Source organism: Bipolaris oryzae (genome assembly GCF_000523455.1).
Source record: "Bipolaris oryzae ATCC 44560 unplaced genomic scaffold scaffold_33, whole genome shotgun sequence".
NCBI classification, from domain to species: Eukaryota; Fungi; Ascomycota; class Dothideomycetes; order Pleosporales; family Pleosporaceae; genus Bipolaris; species Bipolaris oryzae.
Genome location: NW_006911309.1, coordinates 47237 through 69050, shown reverse-complemented (window position 1 = coordinate 69050; position 21814 = coordinate 47237). Strand labels below are relative to the sequence as shown.

At 50.8% G+C, this 21814-nt stretch overlaps 6 protein-coding genes across 6 annotated transcripts; 3 read left to right on the top strand and 3 right to left on the bottom strand.

Moving 5' to 3' along the window:
• Nucleotides 1-2551: 2551 nt before the first annotated feature.
• Nucleotides 2552-4150, top strand: COCMIDRAFT_24557 (uncharacterized protein; the record flags this gene model as incomplete). The annotated part of the gene is made up of 1 exon (XM_007687723.1): nt 2552-4150. One exon carries the CDS (start codon nt 2552-2554, stop codon nt 4148-4150), a length of 1599 nt encoding a protein of 532 aa, XP_007685913.1.
• A 5079-nt stretch (nt 4151-9229) lies between these two features.
• Nucleotides 9230-10712, bottom strand: COCMIDRAFT_34921 (uncharacterized protein; the record flags this gene model as incomplete). The annotated part of the gene is made up of 3 exons (XM_007687727.1): nt 9230-10424; nt 10472-10551; nt 10602-10712. The coding sequence occupies 3 exons, from the start codon at nt 10710-10712 to the stop codon at nt 9230-9232; spliced, it is 1386 nt and encodes a 461-aa protein (XP_007685917.1).
• Nucleotides 10713-12177: 1465 nt separating this feature from the next.
• COCMIDRAFT_24555 (uncharacterized protein) lies at nt 12178-12558 on the top strand (the record flags this gene model as incomplete). Its single annotated transcript, XM_007687722.1, has 2 exons — nt 12178-12317; nt 12375-12558. The coding sequence occupies 2 exons, from the start codon at nt 12178-12180 to the stop codon at nt 12556-12558; spliced, it is 324 nt and encodes a 107-aa protein (XP_007685912.1).
• Nucleotides 12559-14108: 1550 nt separating this feature from the next.
• On the bottom strand, nt 14109-17415 carry COCMIDRAFT_89769 (uncharacterized protein; the record flags this gene model as incomplete). The annotated part of the gene is made up of 10 exons (XM_007687740.1): nt 14109-14268; nt 14319-14357; nt 14406-14520; nt 14565-15097; nt 15146-15539; nt 15611-15824; nt 15915-15992; nt 16050-16580; nt 16632-16966; nt 17016-17415. The coding sequence occupies 10 exons, from the start codon at nt 17413-17415 to the stop codon at nt 14109-14111; spliced, it is 2799 nt and encodes a 932-aa protein (XP_007685930.1).
• Nucleotides 17416-17695: 280 nt separating this feature from the next.
• COCMIDRAFT_3481 (uncharacterized protein) lies at nt 17696-19864 on the bottom strand (the record flags this gene model as incomplete). Its single annotated transcript, XM_007687709.1, has 1 exon — nt 17696-19864. The coding sequence occupies one exon, from the start codon at nt 19862-19864 to the stop codon at nt 17696-17698; it is 2169 nt and encodes a 722-aa protein (XP_007685899.1).
• Nucleotides 19865-20518: 654 nt separating this feature from the next.
• Nucleotides 20519-21489, top strand: COCMIDRAFT_3480 (uncharacterized protein; the record flags this gene model as incomplete). Its single annotated transcript, XM_007687708.1, has 3 exons — nt 20519-20598; nt 20825-21207; nt 21260-21489. The coding sequence occupies 3 exons, from the start codon at nt 20519-20521 to the stop codon at nt 21487-21489; spliced, it is 693 nt and encodes a 230-aa protein (XP_007685898.1).
• Between the last annotated feature and the right edge of the window lie 325 nt (nt 21490-21814).

Here is a 21814-nt window from a genome sequence, read left to right as displayed (position 1 = left end):
TCAAGCCAGCAATACTCTCATAGCTAGCCAGAAGTCATTATCGAGCCGCCAGGTCACGTTTTGAGACCTCGATGCCACAAGCGTGTTAATAAGGCTTGCAGTATATCCATTGCTGGCTGTCCGTGACGAACCCTGCGCGTGTCTCGCGGGCTCATTTCAATGGATATATTTTCCTAATTTAACTGGCCATAAGAAATAGCGACGAGTGGAAAGCCAGCAATTGTGCTCTCCATGATAGCCAGCGATCAGTGTGGCCCCCCTACTTCATGCTATAGGGTTTTGACGGTTTACCCCACTTGACCACAATTATCAAGTACCACGGACGCTTCCATGGCACGGGAGTGCCGTCGACAGTCTAGCCGTCCTCACTAACATATTTTGGGTCACTACGGTCTGTAGGCTCCAATAGCAGTCCCTTTGTGTCCACAAAATAACAGCGACCGCGTTAAACGACATGATTGGACCTGTGAAGTGCACAGCAGCCCCCACTTCTAGGGTTGTCTTCCATGTCTGGACATGTGCTTTCGACTTCACTAGCTTGGCATCGGTACGCTAACAGAGACCCTCGCAAGCAGATCAACGGCTGCGGTTGGATCAAGGAACTATGCCGTGAGGTTCTTGCTCGGGGATCCCGCTGATTACTGTGGGACTCGAACGCAATAATCGCACCATTTTCAGACCAAGCGCCCAGCAACTGCTGGCCACTAACTACTTGAAGTCATCTCAGGCGACCGGATCCGCTCAATAATCCAGTCAAACTGAGAGTTCTCCGGTAATACGGCTGTTTGGGCTCTGTCGCGACGGGCAGCTGTCGAGTATTCGATCACGACAACGGAAGAAAAGTCTCGGGACAACAACGTACTCACACCGAATCTTTGGTTACGCTGAGACGAGCGGGCAAGAATAGGAGCGCATCCTGTCAGTAAGGGCATTTCACAACATTTCAAGCTCAGCCAATCCTCGATCTGCGCTCAGCGAGGGGGAAAATCCAACAACTCATGTAAAACTGGAAAAGTTAGCCACCTTCCATTTTCTTTCTTCGCCCATCAGCCGACCTTTTATCTTTTTTGATTTCCGATTTCCCATGTTTATCTTCCACGCATACTGAACTGTTCCCTATTCTTCACAGCTTAGCATTCTTGATTACACCCAGAGCTGACCACGATGGCATTCAGAGCAATGGGACTTATCAATGGCGCCTTTCTAAGTTCAGTCAGCTAGACCTGTGCTACACTATTCTGTGGAGTTGGTGGCGCGCTGGCACGCCGTGCCACTTAAACCGCACTTCTCTAGCTTGCATTTGTCGAGTGCCTACCGCAGGAGGTCCCAGACTTTGATATGGGAAATGGTGCTCCTTTAGGTTTAGAGAATGGAAATATTATACTTTGTCGGGCCGCGACGATCGTGATCACATTGATTTTAGCAAGTACTCGGTGCGTAGGCTGAAGACGGCTCGAAGGCGAATGTCTCGTCTCGAGTAGATAATAAACCGGGCGCAAGGTACCAACCATATATGTTAGAAAGAACAGACTTCTTGGCGAGTAAAATGTTGTGATTGTGGTTCTCGAAAAGCCATCGGAAACTGCAGCAACGCCTTTTCCTCTGACCTGCCAGGGACCCCAGGGACTTGCAACAAACAAGCCAATAAAGAATGATGGTGGCATCCTGTACATAGCAATGTCTTTGAATCTCACCTGAATCCACTACGTAATCAGTCGATCGTTGGTTTTGCTGAAAGGGCTTCGAAACAAAACCACCGAAACAATGAACCAGCCACATTAGACTAGCCATGGCGAAGACCTTTTCTACATTCGCAGGCTGAGTAATTTGTGTCAATCTCACTGATTAACTTGCATTAGAGACAACTCCAAGGACTATGTCGAACAATAACAGCCCAAAGAAAGACATCTCCTTGTACGAAAATGAGACCACAAATCCGCCAAGCCCTGGCAAGGAAGCAACACGAAGGTGGCCAACCTTACTTGGTCGTATAGAAGAAACTATAGAGACTAATTTACCTCTCTCATTGCCACCTGAAGGATCAAATGCGACAGATGGCGAGACATATCGGGATGAAACTATATTTGGCATACAAAGTCCAACCGGTGTGCTCGATGAGACTGATTACAGAAAGGATCCAAACCATGCAAAGCCCCGATCAAGGAACAGTCCATCCAGCTATTTTGCACCTACGAGATCGTCCCAAGCGAAGAAACATGAAAAGATTGAGCCTTTCAGTCGCCAGGGCAGTCCTTTACTGCGATCATCCTCCATGCATAGCACGCGGCCCACGACTCCTCTGGCGCGTAGTAACAGTGCTCTCAGAAACTACTGGAATGATGGCGCTGAAAGTTAACACTTGTCTCACTCGGTAACTGAACAAAGGGGTGAATCTCATCAAACTCGGAGCTCCTCCTTCAATCCGACGGATAGCCCGAAATTTCATGAGAATAATGTGACCCAGATACTCGGCGGCTGGAATCAGGGAAAAGATACAAACTTGGGCGGATCATCAAGAGTAGGCGAATATGAACGCATAGAGGGAAAAGCAATGAAGGAACTATGCGGAGAACTGAAAACTACCAATGAAGAGGTTGTGAGCCTGCGTCAGCGTAACTACGAGCTAGTAGCTGAGAATGGAAATCTTAAAGCTTTTAGCATGGAGCATGACAGGGCCGTGGAGGACAGACTGAAGTCTTACAAGGCCGAATTAGAAACGTGGAAGCAAGACTACGATGCACTCTCCGCCAAATATCGAAAACTCGAGGGCCAGATTAAGACCGAAGCGTCACAGGAGGAAGCGACAGAAACAGAGAACAAGAAGCTCGGAGCAATAGTCGTGGAGAAGGAAAATGAAATTGCCAAGATGGAGACTAAGCTGAAGAGAAAAGATAACGAACTAGTCGACATGACTCAACACGCCGCAAATATTGAGGAAGAGGCATTGGAGGGTAATAAGAAACTTACAAGGCTACAAAAGTCAGTATGTGATATGGGCCAAGTCATCGCATGGTGGATACAAATATCGTTCAAAGGCACAGCCATCGACCCTAATGATCTCAATCAGGTCATACAAGATTGCGCAGATGATGATGAGACCAACGAAGTGCTGCTGCATGTGAGGCAATTCGTGAAGATGATTGTTGAGAAGAATGGAAATCTGGAGCGTCAATTGGAGGATAAAAAATACGAAATTACCAACATCAAAAAGGCCATCGAAGAGCAGTCGTACGAGGAGGTTCCACCGACTCCCGGTCTGATGCTTCCGACAAACCCGCTGTACAGCAGTGAGAAAATCGAGGCTCTCTACAAAGAAGAAAGAGCAAAGCGTATATTTGCTGAAAAAAAGCTGAAAGCGTTTATCACAGAAGACAAGCAATATTCACGGCTCCAGAAGGCCCAGCAAGACCTTCACTCGCAGCTAGCAGACCTCCAAGGACAAATCACGCTCCTCACCCAACAAGCCGAAGACTCTCAACACCTAGCTTCGGACTGGAAATCAGAAGTCGCCCTCAAACAAACCGAACTCGAACTTCGCACGCAAGAATTCGAAGCAGCCCTCGACGAAAAAGACAAAGAAATACTCACTTACATCTCTGCCTACCACGCCTTCACCAGCGACCCGGCGGCCCGCGCCCCGGCCGCCCTGCACGCCAAAATCTCCGCCTTGGAAAGCGACTACGCCTACATGCAGAAGCTCTACCACCGCGCCTCCACCTCCGACGACAAAAAACGCGGCACCATCGCCCGCCTAGAACGCAAACTCAGACTCGCAATCGCATACACGACCGACATGCAACAAGCCGTGTACGCGCGCCGAAAGTTCCCGCCACCCCCTGATTACGGAAGAATAGATGATGAGGAGTTTGAGTCGGAGTCGGAGCTGGATGATGAGGATGCGGTGGAGATGGAGATGGAGCCGCCGAGGTTTACGGCGCGCCCGAGGAAGGTGCCGAGGTATTTGATGGAGCCGGCGATGGGGAAGAGGAGGGTGGAGGTGGAGAGGTATAAAGAGGAGTTGAGGGTGAAGAGGGAGAAGGAGGTGTTGGGGTTGTTGAAGGAGGAGGAGGAGAAGACGAAGGCGAGGGGGAAGGGGGCGAAGGAGGAGAGGGGAGAGAGTAGGACAAGATCGAGGAAGGGGAGTGGGTGAGTGGGTGGCAGGGGGAGCAAGTGGTGTTTTGGGGAAGTAGAGGGCTTTTGGTGTAAAAAAAACGAGGTACTAAGTGACATGTACTATGTTGGAATCAATGTATCCGCTGCTACGTATAAGAAAATTGCAGTAGACATGTTCTTCTCTAGCCCTGTCATCTTTGCGTGTGTCGCGCCTTACCTTCCTCCAAAGGCGTATCTCTGGCAAGGCCACTTCCTACATTTGTACATCCACATATCAGATCAAGAGGCCCTAGCACGATATCCCCATAGCTTCAACCTATGGAATGCCTACCCCACAGGTCCCACAACATCTCCCTCCATCAAACAACTTCAAAGTAACACAACATAGAGTATGCATTCAGATACATCGAGCCAAAATATTAGCAATTTGGCGCAATTGTTCCAGCATAGCGCAATGAAATGTCACTCAGTTATAACCAACTACCTACGCGAGCTCCATCCACGTGGAGCGGTACGTGCGCACAAGAAATGTCACTGGTTAAGCGAGAAGACGTTGAACGCATGTTTACGATGCTGATCCTCTGACGGACGATGAGGAGGTGCTGCTTGTTGCAGCGATTATCCATGTTGGGCGTGACGAGGATACGACATGGGTTTCCGTTAAGCAGCGGTAGTTTCGGGACGATCAGGGAGATGACGATACAACGCTAATGAACATGGGGAAGCATGTAGTATCCGAGGCTAGCAAGGTACTTTTCCTGTCAGACTGGGGATTGTGAATCTTCTGTACGTTGTATACGGTGTTCTACGTTTGCACCAAGTGTGTCGTTGACGATCTGGTGATACGGACGAATATCGGATAGTACTAGTAAGTAAGCAAGATGGTCCTCAACGATGTATGAGCGAAGACCAATTCGACACCACTTCAAATCATACGAAACAGGAAATGTACCTTGAGAGTGTAGAGATCGTCAGTGTTTGGTGTGGAGTGCTTTTCCGCTTAATGACTCCCCCACGCGTTAATGCAAGCCTGTCCGCAAAAAGGTAGTCAACGGTTTTTTGGTGCGATAAGATATGATCCTTCTCATGTACGACAGAGTGTCTTTGACCGCTGTGTAGATTTCTGCTAAGCCGGGGTCCGCACCAGGCTTTGAACAAATAAGGCTGATGACGCAGTGTGAACATGGGCTGTCATCGGTGTAAGCTACAAGCATTCCCACGTGTTCCGCCCACCCTTATTTTATTATCCCTTTCCTCCCGTGAGAAAGCGGGATACCGACACGCTGTTCATCGGTGCTAAGCTAGCATATTGTGCATATAGGATTGATGGGGTTCGGCGGGTGTGGCATGTTTGCGTTTGTGAGTGCGTTTTGTTGACTGCGTCTGGCTTACGCAGATAGCGGTGTATGGGTGAGATGAAGATGCGAGGGAGTTGAGGAGGGAAAGATGGTTGATCAGGGAAAGGAAGTGGTTAGTCTTGGCTTTCCTGCAAGGGTGTTGGGGTTGACATTGTTACTTCTTCTTTTGGATACGTCCTTTGGAAGCGACGGTTGAGATGAGCTCCACTGCTGATCGCTTGTTATGCCCGTCACCTCTTCGCTTAACTGCTTATCTCTACCCACCAATTTGTAGCATCTATGACAATCTTCTCTTCCGTGCGGTGTTTATCAGAGACCTCGGTACGAAGGAGCGGCTCTTCAATTGGCTATGAGGATGCAATGGATTACACTGTGCATGAAAACCACCTCACTACTCTCAGCAGCATCTAAAGGTGGTTTGAGACAGAAACTTTGAATCAGCATTATCAAATCACCAACTGTTCTGCACGCCGAACCTTTTTCCCGGTAGAGGGTTACCCCACTAAGTCGGTTGTCCCCAGATCAACGTCTTCATAGGATTCACATTACGTGTTCACAAACAGCCACTTGGCGTACAGTACGAGGACCCTTGGATCACATCATAGCACAGAGTAGGATTTGGCCTAACAGGGTAACCTTGGCGGGAGATGAGGCGTCCCAAGGGGACCGTGCCAGAGAAGGCGGCTATGTAGAGCACGTGAGAGAGACTGGCTGTGCCCAGTGAACGTGCTCGAGGGAACAGACAGCATTTGCGGAATGTAACCTAGAGGCATAGTTATTCAGGGACCGATTCTTTTCCTCGCTAGACTGGGCTGTGTGTGAATCCATGGCACTGGGATTCCAGCTCATAGGGCGGCTCGCATCACAAGTACATGGCTATGCCGTATCCGCATAATGACCCTGTTAAGGCCTGACGCATTGTTGTTGTAGTACCAGACACGCCTCGTCTCCGATGCGCAGTAGCATGCTTTATCTTGTCCTCTGAGCCGTAATACAAGGTTGATCCATCCATCTAATCTACTTTGGCCAATGGCTACGTATTTGGGACGCCTTGCCCCGCCGACCAAGACAGTCTAGAGCCTAGCATCTGCTCTGTCAGGCAGCCTTTGTCCCAATCAAGAATCAAGGCAGGCGGCGAGACAAGTGATGCCAGCTCCCCGATCCCGGTGGCGGGGTGGTCTCAGTTTATAGGGCGTGGGGGCTGAGGTGATGCTAAGGATCCAAGACGACAGGATACGATGACGATTGCGTCAGTCTGTGTAGCACACGGATTTAACCAAGATCGGCGATCATAGGGCAGACGGAGCCAGCGGGCAGGTTCAGGTCGGCGAGGCAAGGTGGTGCATGTGTACAGAGTGCAGTTGTTCGCAGGACGTTGACAGGACGTTTGGCAGACGTATTGTTGTTTTGACAGGCGGGCGTGCGGCCGGGCGGTGGAAAAGGAAACAGAGCCGGGCCGTAGTGGAGATCCGCAAGGCGGCCCGTAGAGGCGTTGTCGCGCGTGAACTGCCCGCTGCCCGTTCATCACCACCACCTCTCCACTCGCAGCACACGACACAGGGCGCCGCAAGCCCACAGGCACGCACGCCCGCCCTCCCTCGCAACTTGCTTTCTCCTCCCTGGGATTTTACGACGCCCCATTGCAACATGAAGGGTCAACTATGTGGCTTACTCGCCTCAGCACATGCGCCGTGCATGTCTCAGCCACCCTTTTGTCCAGTCCCACTCTGGAAGGCAACAGGAAGCAGCCTACTCTTCCATTGGTCCAGGGAACGCTTACCCTTGCACTCTCTCTAAGAGCTGTTCGTCTTAGGCCGGCCTATGTTTAGGCTGCGCATGTGGCGCGGAGCCACCCGCCCATACTGCCAAAGCTTGGTCAGGGCAGTTGGCGGGAGGGGCGTAGAGAGAACTTTCCCACCATGACTAAGTAAATGGAGAAGTGTGGGAAACGAAGTGGGTTGGGTGGGTGGGTGAGCGCATGGACGAGACCTGCAAGCGGATTACAGGGCATAGCAGTCTCACCATGATGACTTGAAAAAAAAAGACGGATTGAGACGTCGTCGGTTGCTGCAAAGTCGACTCACACTGGCTACATTGGTACTCTACCGCTTAGCCGAGCTGCATCGCCATCACTGCTGCCCACAGCAGTACCAGCACCAGCGGTATCAGCAGCAGCAACATCGGCCAAGCGCGCAAGTACGCGACTACTCCCTCACAGATCACCTCAAGCGCCAGGCCCCCCAAAAATACGCACTTCACAAACCTCGTCAATCACATCGCCCCATCTGCCGAGTCAACCAAACCAAACCCAACCAAACCCAAATTGCCGGGTAAAACCCACAATCAAGTCTTACCACCGCTATTCCAACCCAAGCCTACGTGTTCGTTAATTTGCACGCACACAAAATAATCGGACGCCTGAAATCCCAGTGGGGCGGCCCCAATCCTCCTGTTCCTCCTAGGAGAAAAGAAAAAGAATAATAATAATGCACAGTAATAATAATCCTTTGCATACGTACACCTACCATTACTCTTAAAAGAGATAGACAGAAGAAGAAAAGAAAAGGCCCTATTTCCCCGGCACGCCCCGGCTAAGTACTGAAGTAGGTAAACCCGCCAAAAAATAAATATCTCCCGTAAAGAATAGTGGAGCCTATACCCTCTTTTTTTTCTCTCTTTCTCTCTCTTTCTTTCTCTAGCTTCTTCCCAATCCGTCACTTTTCCATAGCACGATTACACACGCAATACGATCTGGCCCTTACATGCCCCCCCCCCTCCTCCCTCGCCCTCGTTTTTTCCGCTTTCCGCACCCTATTTAATTACGCAAAACATGTCCGAGATTTCCTCACCCGCTCCGGTTACCGGCAAGTGGGGTCAACAAGTAAGTAAGAAAGTAAGACCAAAAAAATCCGTCAAACAGGAAATGAAAGCGAGAAAGACAAGGGTGGGGGGGAGGGAGGGAGGACACGCCAAGGTAAGTAAAGGGTGAGATGGAAATGTTTTTTTTTCTTTCGGGACTAGGCAGGTTTGCCCTTCGTTTACTGTGTAAGGGTAAGAGAGAAGGGGGGAGTGAGCGGGTCTAGATGAGGTGCGTAGGGCAGGGGGAGGGAGGGGGTGAGGGAGGGGAGTCGGAGATAGACCCGAATGGGAAACTCATAGCGAAGTACTGTAGAAAGCGTCGTGGGTGGGTAGGGGCAAGGCGGGGGAGCGGCGGGTTATGCACGACTTGGACGTTTTTCTTGCTCACGCTCATTCACATGCCAGTGAGGATTGTGATGGTCTTGTTCATTTTGGCGGGATCCTTTTTTTTGGATTTTCGTGTTGTGGTTTTTTGGTGTAAAAGGTTCTCAGAGGCACGGACATATGGATGTAGTCGCAGAGAAATACTTGGAAGAAAACACTGCTATGCATACTTTATTGCGCGCACTGCTGCTATAATATAGAGAGCCCGTTTAGATCGTAATCGAGCTTTCTACGGGAATAATGTACATGTGTGGTTGATGAAACCGTTGCGGGAGGGTCAGAGTAAAACCCATTATCTAGTCTCTCTACGTGGAGAAAGCATGAACAAAACGGCATCTAAGATTGAGACATGAAAGAGAAAAACAAAGAACCGCGCTCATTTTGCCGTCTTGAAAACGTTACGCGTACATGCGTTTGTTCGTTAATCAAGTAGATGACGCCGAAGGAGAAAAGGAAAAAAAAGGAAGAACATTCACCAAAATTCATCGCGTAAGTATGTCATGATGCTAGACACATCACATAGTGTTGACACGCATTCTGTTTTGCGTCGTCCGCGAAGAAGCCATGCGACGCTTGACACTCTCGGGCGCAACAGCCATGGTGATCCTGAACGTGTCCCTCACCCGGGTCCGGAGAGAAGCTTCCATCGAGAGATACACACCGTTGTTGATATCTGGCTCTGCCAGGTCGCCTGGGGTGCTGGTGCGTCGGCAGTAGCGCTCTGCAAACTTATCGATCAGCTTCTCGATCCTGCACAGCTCAGCAAGAACAAGACTGGTGCGCTGGGCGCATTCCGCTTCCGAGTCCGAAGTGTGGGGTTGCGTGCAGAGCTCGAGTTGAGTCTCGAGTGAGATGTATGGGAGGCCGCGCTGGTGGTCGTGCGCTCGTGCAATGGCTTGGAACCACGAGAGGATTTTCATAGTTGCAAGATTGATGGTCGATGCGAAGTGGGGGTTTGATGTGCAGTCGCACTCTAGTAATGTATACAAACTATCCACGGCGGCCTTGTTGGTGGCTAGGATGGACTCGAGTGTTGGAGAACCGTTCACCACACTAGTGAAGTCGCTGGCAGAAGTTTGGGGCTCGAGTGGTACGTATAAATTATTCAGTGTTTGAAAGGCGGACAGTGTGCAATCGTGGGTTGCAAAGTTTCCCCATGCTGGAGGTGTTGATAGTGCTGCGGATAGTGTTGGCGAAGGTGAATCAATAACCGTCTCTTGTGATGTGAATATGTTATGCTGCGCATTCAGCATCTGGTGGCTAGTATGCGGTGAAGGCTGTTGCGATTCCAGTGATGCAAATAAGTCAGGTTGGCTGGGCGTACTGATGGAACGTACGTGTCCATGTACAGGAGTGTGTTGTTGTGGAAGATACTGGGGCATGGGAACGAACATATCCGTCTGGCTTCCAAACATCATGTGATCATCGTTGGCCCACGCGTTGACGAAAGACATAGCACCTCCTTCAGAGCATGCTGGCGATAGACTATCGCCGAAGTTGTTTGCGACGAAAGCATCTTGATAGTGAAACTCCGGCGTGCTGGGACCAAAGTAGAAGGGGTCTATTGGCTCCGGTGAACTCTCAGATGTATGAGAGGCAGTGCGTGGAATTAAATCAAACTGAGCCCCCGTGGGTCGGTATGAGCCAGCAGGTGATACTTCACGTTTGATCGTTCCGTCCAGATTCCGGTTCTTGCGGGGTTTACCCAATCTGCGCGTGATGAGTGCAAGATCATATCGAATGGATAGATGATATACCTCATAGACGGGGAATAGTTACAGCAAACATTAATGGTACCACATCGCTGGCAAGTTGGTCTTACTTTGTCGCACTTGACCTGCTGCTGGTTAACGAATTGACAACTAATACATGAACGGAGAGGCGTACTTTGGCACGAGAGCATGCGTCACATGAAGCTCTCATCTTCCGGGGCTTCTGGAGTGCTTTGGAGGCACTAGCTGCTGAAGCAGCCTCTTGGCTGAATGTGGTATCCTCCATTTCGCGTAGTGGTGGTTGATTAGGATAGTATGCCTGGACTGGGCCCGGGAGAATATGTATCGACAGCAGGGTGACTGAAGGATGACTATACCGAGCGTTTAAGTGGCATGTGTTTTTATATAGAACTATAGCTGGCGACGGAGAATGCGAGTCTTAACTAGGATGGATACGGCAAGGATCATAGCTGGATCCAGCCTGCAGGAGGCGTACATGCGACAATCACTGGGGGGGGGGGGCGGTCGAGTAGCGTCAAGCTGATGCTTGGGAGTACAGGGACAGGGATTGGTGCAGCCATCGATGTCGGACGTGCTTGGATGGGGCTGAAGGCTTACATGGCAAGTTCCTTGCCTCTATCAAGTCTAGTACAACTCAAGGAGCATGCGAATCCATACGAACGCATTAGTATCGCTAGTGATGAAGATGGGAAAATGCCGCGCACACCGGAACCTGGCATAGCCTCAAGGTACGTACCCTCGGACGTGCGGCTTCGGAGGTAGTTTTGTAAACATCTCGCGGCATCGGCCATACGTTTGAGCGACGAAACACAGCAAGCCGGATATATCTTGCATTGAGGCTCGGCAGCCTGGTGCTGAGGCGGAGGAAGAGGAGTTAGCCGGACGGTATGGGTAGATTACTCCCATGAGGGTTACACCGAGTGGGTCGCCGCTTAGGTAGGTATGCTGGTGCGGCGTTCCATAGTAGTATTGGCTTTGCAGCACGGCGCCAAAGATTTGCATCCAGCCACCACTGCTGCATGCCACAGTCAGTCGCTCTTGATACCATTGCTCAATGGGCGCGTGGGGGTTCTAGTGCTGACTTAGCTTGTTTAATCCGCTACACAGAAAGAGTAGCGCTTGCCAATCATGAGGGCGGAAGCAGCTGAGCCTTGGGCCTCTGACCTAACAGGCATTTGGTAAGACATTCGGTGTGCAGGCTACACGAGGGCATGTCAGGCAACGTCTGGTAGCTCCCAGGGCTGAAGGCAAGTAGGACAGATTGCGTAGGACGGAGGGTCTACCCATGGAAGGTTTAGTCAGGATCCTAGGATCCAGGGAACCGGTCAGATGAATGGCTTGATGATGAGTGCTGCTTGTTGCACACTAACCAAGACTGTGCAATTCGCGGGGTCCCACTGGGCAGGGATCTGCCAACAGGCAAAGCCAGGGTTTTGCTGAAGCGGGCCGACCGTGCGAATGATGACTACGCGGTGCTCACAGAGCCAGTTCGTCGCCTCGAGCAGTCATGGCCTTGCGACGGGCGGAGCCTGGTCTTCGCGATAATACGTATGCAAGTGCGATGAGGACCCCGCCGACAAAGCTCCGTTCTGGCTGCAAGTAGGCGGCGACGCGTGGTAGATACGTGCAGCCTCGTGGCGGTAAGGCAGAGACTATGAGAAGCCCTAGTGTAGTAGGGCTAGAGTAGTGCTGTCAGTAGCCACTCGACGTGCAGAACATGTAGGTCCGTGATGCGAGAGCTGCCGAGTCGATGTCTTCACCTTCTCTGCGCAAAGAACAAGTGGGCACTACTCAGCACGTCAGGGCGTGGTGGTGGTGGCCGTGGTGGCCGTGGTGGCCGTGGTGGGTTGAGCGGAGGAACGGAATGCGCGTACGTAGCCGCCCCGTTCCTCTCCCGCCGTTGGCTGCGCTAACATTTGGCCGCTAGCGCGACGTTACATTCGTCCCCCTTCCCGTCCTTCAGGCTCCCAGGATCACGACACGACTCGACTCGACTCGAATCCATCGACCCAGTGCCGAACGATTCAGGAACATGCCGAGTACGGCAAAGTCAAGGACATGGAGCCTTTGGAGTATTGGGGCCAGAGATAGCATTCAACGCGAGCGAATGATGGGCCCTACCTGTACAGAGCCGCATATACTTACGTCGTACTTAGTATAAGGCCCAAGTACCCCAACTCCAGGTTACAGGCTTCATCTTCTCATCTTCTGCATCCTCTAACGGAACAAGCATTCCAATGAGGCAAGTAAAGAGTGATCTGCATAATCACAAATGCACCTCGGTACATATTACCCCCCCATATCACGCAACATTCCATGCAGTCAACAGACGGCACACCAGGCTATCTAAGCAACGCGGGATCGGAATAAGATCCAGAACGTCGTTTGAGGATATCCGTTGATGGCCTGTTTACTTTCGCATTGTCAGTTCCGTTTCACCTACCGCGTACCGAGCCAGGGGTTTCTTCTCTAGCGCCTGTCAGGTGAATTAATCAGTAGGGATAGGGTAGGGGTGGTACATTAGATGCGTGTAAATAGAGTTCTGTTGATATCTACCGCAGTCCAAGTTGCCAATTCTCATTGCGTGCTTCCCTCTATTTCGCTATAATACCGATCGTGGTAATAGGCTGGGATGATTGACGCTGCTAGACACTATAAGCGCGATAAACTGGATATCCTGGGTTGGATCTTCACATGAACCTCCGTTCCATTCAAACGACATGCATGGCTTTACCAATCGCTCTCGTTTTCTAGTCGAATCAGCCGGAGGTCCAAATCCCAATAGGGAAATTCTAGCTAGTGAATTCAATTCTCACAGGGCATGTTGTTTAGTTTTAGTTGTGGTTGAAGCCTTTGTAGTGTTTCTTGTGTAGCATTCACACCACCTTCCCAAAAAGACATAGGCGCCAGAGACAATTCAATTCCAGGCCCAACATCCAAATGCAACTAAGGAACTCCCTTTACCTCCACCGAAGCTGCCCAGTTTGCGCCACGTGATCTGTCAAAACTCTAATGGTAAAGAAACATATCTTCACCCATCATCGTCCCCACCAGACGTCTTTTTTTCATACCGATCAAACTCGTCGGAAATCTTCCTGATTGGGTAAATACCTCTCGTTGAGTTATTAATCAGAACTCAATCGTAACAATTAAAACCGGATAAGCCTTAATTCGCCCGCCAAGGCTCCATTTGGCCTGGTTAGCGCCCTTTCCAGCAACTGAAACGGCCAAGGTCAAAAAGCTCTGGGTAGCGCGCATACTAGATATACCAGAGTCATGGCTACAACACTCCTAGATATTCTCTGGGGTGCGGGGGCTAGCGACCTGCACGTTAGGTAAATCAACGCGACGCGTGAACCAATGCGAGCAGACGACATGCAGCCTGCAGAATGCATTCATCGACTCTAGACACAGGTGTACATGTTACCGGGCGTATCCACGTCTCAAAATTTCCGGCTCGGCGTTATCCCCTTCCTTCGCATTTGTTCGGCCCTTCCCGACCCTTCCAACTCACGTCGTGTGCTCTTTCCGCGTGAGTAAGTACTATGATGTTGTGGAGACTGTCAGTATGTCGGACAGCACGGACATCGGATCACGGCAAACGTCCGCTTTGAGAAATTTCCGTGCGACCTGCTCCTAAACTGGATTTAGATAATTCCACTCAATCCAGGAACACACTTACTGCCTCCTCGAGCTCGGCTATCTCGTCCTCTGGTACTTGACAGCATGCCGAAACCAGATCTTCCCCCTGTGCTGCAAGAAGTATAAGGTTTTCGGCACGTTGTACGATCTCAGATGGAACGCCATTCATGGCAGCACAGCTAATGTCGGCATTAGTATCAACCTAATAGAAAGCGCTGCACGAGCTCACCATGTACCGAAGCTCGAGGTGCTCCGGCCTTCTCGGAAGCTACATATAGTTAGTACCTAGCAAGCGATATGCATGAACACGTATTACTTGTATAGGTACGTGATCTGATCATTGATTTTCTTCGCTTCAGTATCCACGCGCACTTCCATGTATCCAAATCCAAGTGTGGGTCGAGGTTTGAGTAGATCCATCTCAAAGATTTCTAGGCGCGTCAGAACGTTCTGGTACCAGGGTATACTATCATACCATGAAAGTGCGTAGCTCCAATGACCTTTGGCCTTTCGCTGCCCAAGTTCAACAAGTATTCCATGACTGCGCAAGCTAAACCAGCTCCATCGCTTGATGCAGTGCCCTTACCAAACTCATCTATGAGTAGGAGGCTTCGACGCGTGGATAGGCTTAGAGCAAGCGAGATTTGTTGCAATTCAAGCATAAAAGAGCTTTCGTAATGAGACACTGTCTCGCGCGTAGTAACTCGGGAGAGGATCTTGTCCGTAAGCCCGATCCTTGCCGTGTCTGCCGGCACAAAGCCCCCAACGTGCGCCATGTAGACAATCAAAGCAACCTGCTTGAGATACACGCTCTTTCCTGAGTAGTTTGGACCAGTTAATATGAGCATACTCGGACTGTTTTCGTAGGCATGCGCTTGACGGATTGTCGGACTGGTAAACAGACGGTCGTCATGTTGCTCATCGGCGATTTCTCCATCGCCCTCACCTCCTTTCATTGCAGTATCATTTGCGACGAAAGAAGACGCCAAAAGCTCCTGGAGCATATGACTGACGATATCAGTAATAAAACAACGCGGCTCATTCCCCTGAACCTACCGTCCTCCCTTGATGCGTATAGTATTTTCATATGTAATCTCGGGACGGCAAAGCTTATAGATCTTTGCAGCCTGAGCTAAGGCCAGTAGACTGTCAAGCTCTCCGCAAATATCAGAACAGGTAGTCAAGAGCTCTTCGTACTGGAGCAAATACTGGGCTAGTCCATGGCTGATTTCAATCTCGCGATCTGCGATAATGCCGTAGACGTCGCCAAAGTGTTCATCCATTTCTCTCGTTTCGCTGTTCTTGAAGTAGACCTGCTCTTCCGTTGCAAACATCCTCTCCCAAGGATGTTCGAGACTGCCATGGTAAACCGCACCGCCTGTATCTGGATCAATCGGTGTTGTGCAAAGAAAGCCTATCTGGGGGAAGTAGATTACATTCAGAGTAGCGCCTGGCTAAGTTAGTAACTCATTGCTGCATCGACTTCAAGAGCCTCTTCTTAGCAGAAGCTGTATCACCTACGCAGATCAGAAGGCATCTTCTCGGATAACTTCCTCGCTACCTGATTGAGGAGGTCATCGAGACTATCTAGGGTCAACTTCATCTGGTCTAACTCTTCGTCGATGCCAGGCATGATCACAGTGCGGCCCTCTTCTGCTGAGCCAGCTAAGTCAATGGTTTCACTGATCTTTCGCCCGATCTGAGCCAGGTGGTACCCTTCGAGCTTTCCGAAGACCTGCAGCAATCAGTAAACAGACTGTAGTCATATTCCATTGGTCTAGAGTGAGAAGGTGACCACATCTAGGTATCTCTTGGGAGCGTTTACCTTATCTCTGATGACCAGGTTTTCTCCGCCGATAACATCCTGAAGTGTGTCTTTGATCTTCAGGGCATGGAAAGCAAACTGTTACAATTAGGTCGTTGAAGAAAGGCACTGACATGATGTATGGTTTGTGCATACCGCTCGGATAGACGTCCATATACTCTTGGCAAATCCTCCAGTTCCTCTCGTCAAGCTGTTTGCTCCTTTTCTAAGATTGACCATCGTCACACGCATGTTGCCCAGGTTTTTCAGGTTTTTAACAAGTGTTTGTAGTGCTGACTCGTTGTCAGGACGAGTGAAGATACTGACGGTATCCAGCCTCTCATTGATGACATCCAAGTTTAGGCTTGGGCGTAGAAACTGCTGTCTTAAGAGGAACCTTCCTTGCTGTGTTCGGGCTAGATGTTGATATAGACCATATATAGAGAGACCTTCTTTGTCGCCTGAGCTAGCCTTGGTCGGACCCTTGTTATGCGAGTGCGGATGTGATTCAGCGCCCATGATCTGTAAGGAATGAAGAGTATCCGTGTTGATGAACATGGTCTCGCGAAGACTGCACATTTCTAGTTTCGAGATGCGGAACATGAGATCTGCGGAACGATCACCGGGGAGGTACGCTGCTGCTCGTCGACGTTGCAGATATGATATCAGTGCTCCAGCACATCCAACCTGCTTGGCTTTAGCAAATACTACGGTGTCATGCAACAAGTCAGCAAGTACCGTTGAGCGACTCTCAAGATCAATCCACCCTGCGAGTCGGAGAAGCTGCCCCTGTTGACCTGCTGATTGACCTTTTTCCGGATAGCCTGCAGTTGCGAGCTCTCCTGGAATGTTGAATTCGATATGGGTACCATCGCCTTCTCCCAAATGAAGGCTTCCAAGCTTGTTCTTTGCAGAATCATAATTGAACTCGCTCGGTGGTCTGATTTCGAGCACAAATGGAAGACGAAACTGGTCATTTTCACCACTCTTGGCGTCAGGGTCAAAACAGTCAATGACTCTATCGTCGATCTTGGTGGAGACTAGGATAACTGTAGGATCGATGTATATCCTCACTTGGCACGGTGAGCAAGAATGAAGCATGCCAGTTGATAAAGCACCTACAAGAGTCGACAACGTCAACGTGGCCATACTGTATATCCTCCATGAAGTAAAGTCTTTCTTCAGAGGCAATATAGTAACAGCAGCCAACTGTTCCGCGAGTATTCAAGTCGACAGCCATGACGATTTCATTCAGCAAGTCGTCGTTTTCATCGGCATGATGACTCGCTTCAGAAGGCGCGCCAAGGGACGTATCGTCTAGGAACGGTCCTCTACGGATCTGGACCTGGGGTCTGCTTGTTCCAGACCGCGCAATTGGAGCCGCTCGCACGGAAGAGCGCCGTGGGGTGGTGTTAGAGCCGGACGTAGAGCGAGCGTTCTCACGAGAATTACTGTTGGAGGAGGTGCTGCTACAGCCACCTTTGTGCCGATAGGAGGGCTTGAAAGGAGGGCGGCGTGGCATGACCGTGTATAGCTGTAGAATTAACAACGATTGTGTGTTGCGAGCTATCAGAGGTGAGAGACAGTGAGGGGGGGACTGGTATGCGAGAGGGAAGGAGCGGAGGCACACCTGCCTCTCGCGATGTACAAGAATAAATTTTTGAGCAGGGTATCATTGTCATTATCGCAATCTACAGAGAAAAGAGATTATTACCTACAAACACCGATTGTGCTACATTATATACATGCAGTGGTCCTCCTGGAGTCTGCTTTACAATCATGTCGTCGTTAGTCATACAGCATCAAGCTGCTGCAGAGACCGCGAGGCCTGCACCACCTTCTTTGATGGAGACGATGGCTTTGTCACCACTGCGAATCTCACCACGGATTATCTTGTCTGCTAGGCTGTTGCCAATCTCTCTGGCAATCAATCTGTTCAAGGGTCGTGCACCAAACTTGGGGTCGTACCCTCGGTCGCATAGCCATTGTTTGGCCTCATCTGGGCACTCAAGAACAATCCTACGGTCATCTAGTCGCTGTTGAAGCTCTTTCAAACGTATATCGACAATGTCTCTGAGCGCTTCTCGAGACAAACGACGGAAAATGATAAATTCATCGAGGCGGTTGAGGAACTCGGGTGGGTATGTGGCAGCAACAACATCCATAACGGCGCTGCGTACTGCAGGTGAGATCTCGCTAGAGTCCTTGTTGATAGAGTGAATAGCATCGTCACCGACAATGATGTCAGCCCCAAGGTTAGATGTCATGACAATGATTGTATTGCGGAAATCCACCTTGTGACCCTGCGCATCTGTCAGGAAACCCTCGTCGAGGACTTGGAGGAGCAAGGTCGAGATGTCCTTGTGAGCCTTCTCCCACTCATCGAAGAGGAGAACGGCGTATGGCTTTCGTCGCACAGCTTCAGTAAGCTGGCCAGCATCCTCGTACCCGACATAACCGGCAGGAGACCCAATAAGACGCGATACAGTATGCTTCTCACTGAATTCGCTCATATCGAAGCGGATTACAGCTTGCGGTGTGCTGAACAGGTATTCTGCGAGTCTCTTGCAAACCTCGGTCTTTCCTACACCAGTTGGTCCCAACATCATGAAGGAGGCAATAGGCCTGTTCTCGCCAGATAGTCCAGCTCTCTGAAGACGAATCGCATTTGCAACAGATGTCAAAGCCTCATCCTGCCCCTTGACGTACTGACGCAAAGTGTCCTCCATGTGTATGAGCTTCTCGCTTTCTCCAGAATTGAGCTTGGATAGTGGAATACCAGTCGTCCGGGACACAACAGATGCAATGTCGTCTGCCGTAACAGAATCGTGTAATAAGGAACCCTGGCGGCTGGCGCCTGCAGTCACCTCCTCGTCTCTGGGAAGCTTTTGTTCAAGCTCTGGGATCCTGCTGTATTGCAGTTCACCAGCCTTGGCGAAGTTTCCTTCACGACGGGCTTGTTCAAGCTCGAGTTTTGCCCGCTCAAGGTTCTCTTGTGCATTCTTGATAGCTTCGAGCTCTGCTCGCTCCTTCTCCCACTTCTCAGTCAGTACCTTTACTTCTTCTTGCTTTTGTTTGAGCGTTTCCTCGAGGCGCTCCCGTCGCTCTTTGCTTGCGATATCAGTCTCCTTGCGGAGTGATTCTAGCTCAATCTGAATAGTCATAATTTGGCGATCGAGCTCCTGGATTGCGTCTGGCTTGCTTTCTTGCTGCAGACGTAGCGCGCTAGCAGCCTCGTCTACAAGGTCAATTGCTTTGTCAGGAAGAAAGCGGTCGGTGATATATCGATTGCTGTAGGAAGCGGCGGCGACCAAAGCGTTGTCGGTGATGCGCACACCATGATGGACCTCGTATCGTTCCTTGATGCCACGAAGTATGGAGATTGTGTCTTGAACCGTGGGTTCACCAACAATAATGGGCTGGAATCTTCTTGCGAGCGCTGCGTCCTTCTCAATCTGACGGTATTCATTGAGCGTGGTTGCTCCGCAAAGCTGCAGCTCTCCGCGGCTGAGCGCAGGCTTCAAGAGATTGCTGGCATCGATACTACCCTCTGCCTTGCCCAAGCCCAACAGGGTATGTAATTCGTCCACAAACAGAATCACACCCTTGTTGGCCTCCTCGACTTCCTTCAACACACTCTTGAGTCTCTCTTCGAAATCGCCTCTGAACTTCGCACCAGCGATGAGGGAGCCGAGATCAAGGGAGATGACGCGTTTCTCTTGTATCGATTCGGGCACATCTCCCTTGACAATGCGCTGGGCTAGGCCCTCGAGAATAGCTGTCTTTCCTGTTCCAGCCTTTCCGATCAAAACGGGGTTGTTCTTGGTTCGTCGCGATAAAATCTGAATTGTGCGCTGTATTTCGCCATCTCGTCCTATGACGGGATCTAACTTGCCATCTCGCGCGCGCTGCGTAAGGTCTATTCCGTACTGCTCCAACGCAGGCTTCTCTGGCTCACCACCAAGGTTCATGCGATGTGTGCCACCAGGAGGATGCGGCCGCCCCCCGTTCGCATACCCTCGACAAGACACCAGTGGCCTCAGGATCCTGTATTGCTGGGATGGCGAGGCCAGCGATGTGTTGAGGCATAATGACGAAGTGCGAAGGGGAAGTGGCCGTGCGATGGAGGAAGGGGATGCGATGCGCCTTGCGGCTATACGTGCTCTACTGGTCAGCATTTTGACATGTATGGATTTCAGAATACGAGCAGGCTCAATTGGGAGACAGATGGAGATGGCATAATATAGTATTGGTCAATGGATGGCGCGAGCTCAGGCGGAGGCGAGGGCGAAAATGCGCGGTGGTTCGATGACCTTCTACGTCTAGCAGCGGCGGGCCAGGCCAACGACGGCACGAGTTCTACAGACAAGCCCAAGGGCAGAGGGAAAAAAGATGAGGCCGGGGTGACGACAGCACTAAGGGCCGAGGTGCATAAGAGGCCACGAGCAGTTATGCGAGCATGGTGAAGGGTGCCCCTCGATCGTGGTCGAGCACGTACTAGCGCGGGGCCGTGCGTCCGAAAGCAATCTCCTCCCAGCCCCAGGCTGTAAAAAAACTTTGACTCCTCCTTCAACCACAACTCTTCGATTCTTTCCTTCCAATACGCACATTTCATTCCTGCAAACATGGGCTTCACCGACCTCGTTTCCGATGCGGGCCTGACCCTCCTCAACAGCTACGTGAGGACGCGCTCCTACATTATTGGGTAAGTTGCTACCCCACCATGCACACTGTGTGCACTCCCTCTGCATCGCCTTCAATCCCTGCCCAGCCCTCGAATGATGAGAACATTTGGTCCGTGTTAATGAGGCGGCTTAAGACCCCGCTATCTGAATACAAACCCAAGCGCTTGTCGCACCTCTGATCTAGTTGTTATTTCTGCTGCATTGCTCTCAGACGGCATTGGCGAGTCATCGACTAACACGCCACAGCTACTCCCCATCGCAGGCCGATGTCAAGGTCTTCCAGCAAATCAAGGAGATCCCTGCCCCCGAGAAGTACCCATACGCATGGCGCTGGTACAACCACATCCTCACCTTCCAGGGTGAGTTCGACTCGCTCCCTGGTGACCCAACCAAGGAGTTCACTGCCTACGGCCCCGAGTCCTCAGAGCTGCCCATCAACCCTGCCAAGGCCCCTGAGAAGGAGGCTGAGGACGACGACGACATCGACCTGTTCGGCAGTGACGATGAGGAGGAGGACGCCGAGGCCGCCAGGATCAAGGAGGAGCGTCTAGCCGAGTACAACAAGAAGAAGGCTGGCAAGACCAAGCCTGCTGCCAAGTCCATTGTCACCCTTGACGTTAAGCCATGGGGTAAGTTTCTGAAGGTGCACTTTTTGCCATGGACGGTGCTGACAAGTTGTAGATGACGAGACAAACATGGACGAGCTCAAGGCCAACGTTCTCTCCATTGAGAAGGACGGTCTTGTCTGGGGTGCCTCCAAGTTGGTTGCTGTCGGTTTCGGTATCAAGAAGCTTCAGATCAACTTGGTCGTCGAGGACGAGAAGGTCTCGCTAGACGAGCTCCAGCAACAGATTGAGGAGTTTGAGGACCACGTTCAGTCCACCGACATTGTCGCCATGCAGAAGTTGTAGACAATTGCCGCCAGGTGCTTTGATGACTATTTGACGAAGAGTATGCATGATCATGACGGTAGGGTTTGGGCTCGGTTCACGGTTTGACGTCTTTATGAGCAGTCGCTAGACGAGAGCCAAAATAACGACATGGTAGAGATACCACTTCCCACTGCGGGACAAGGACATAAATTTGCCACAGACTTGCATTTGTGATGGGATTGGTTATGTGTTGATCATCAGATGGATCAATGTCCACACCCTTGGCATGATGCGGAGGAATTTGGTTCCTCTGCTGTCCATCTCAAGATCCGAGCTACGAGCTACATACTACATATGTTGTGGT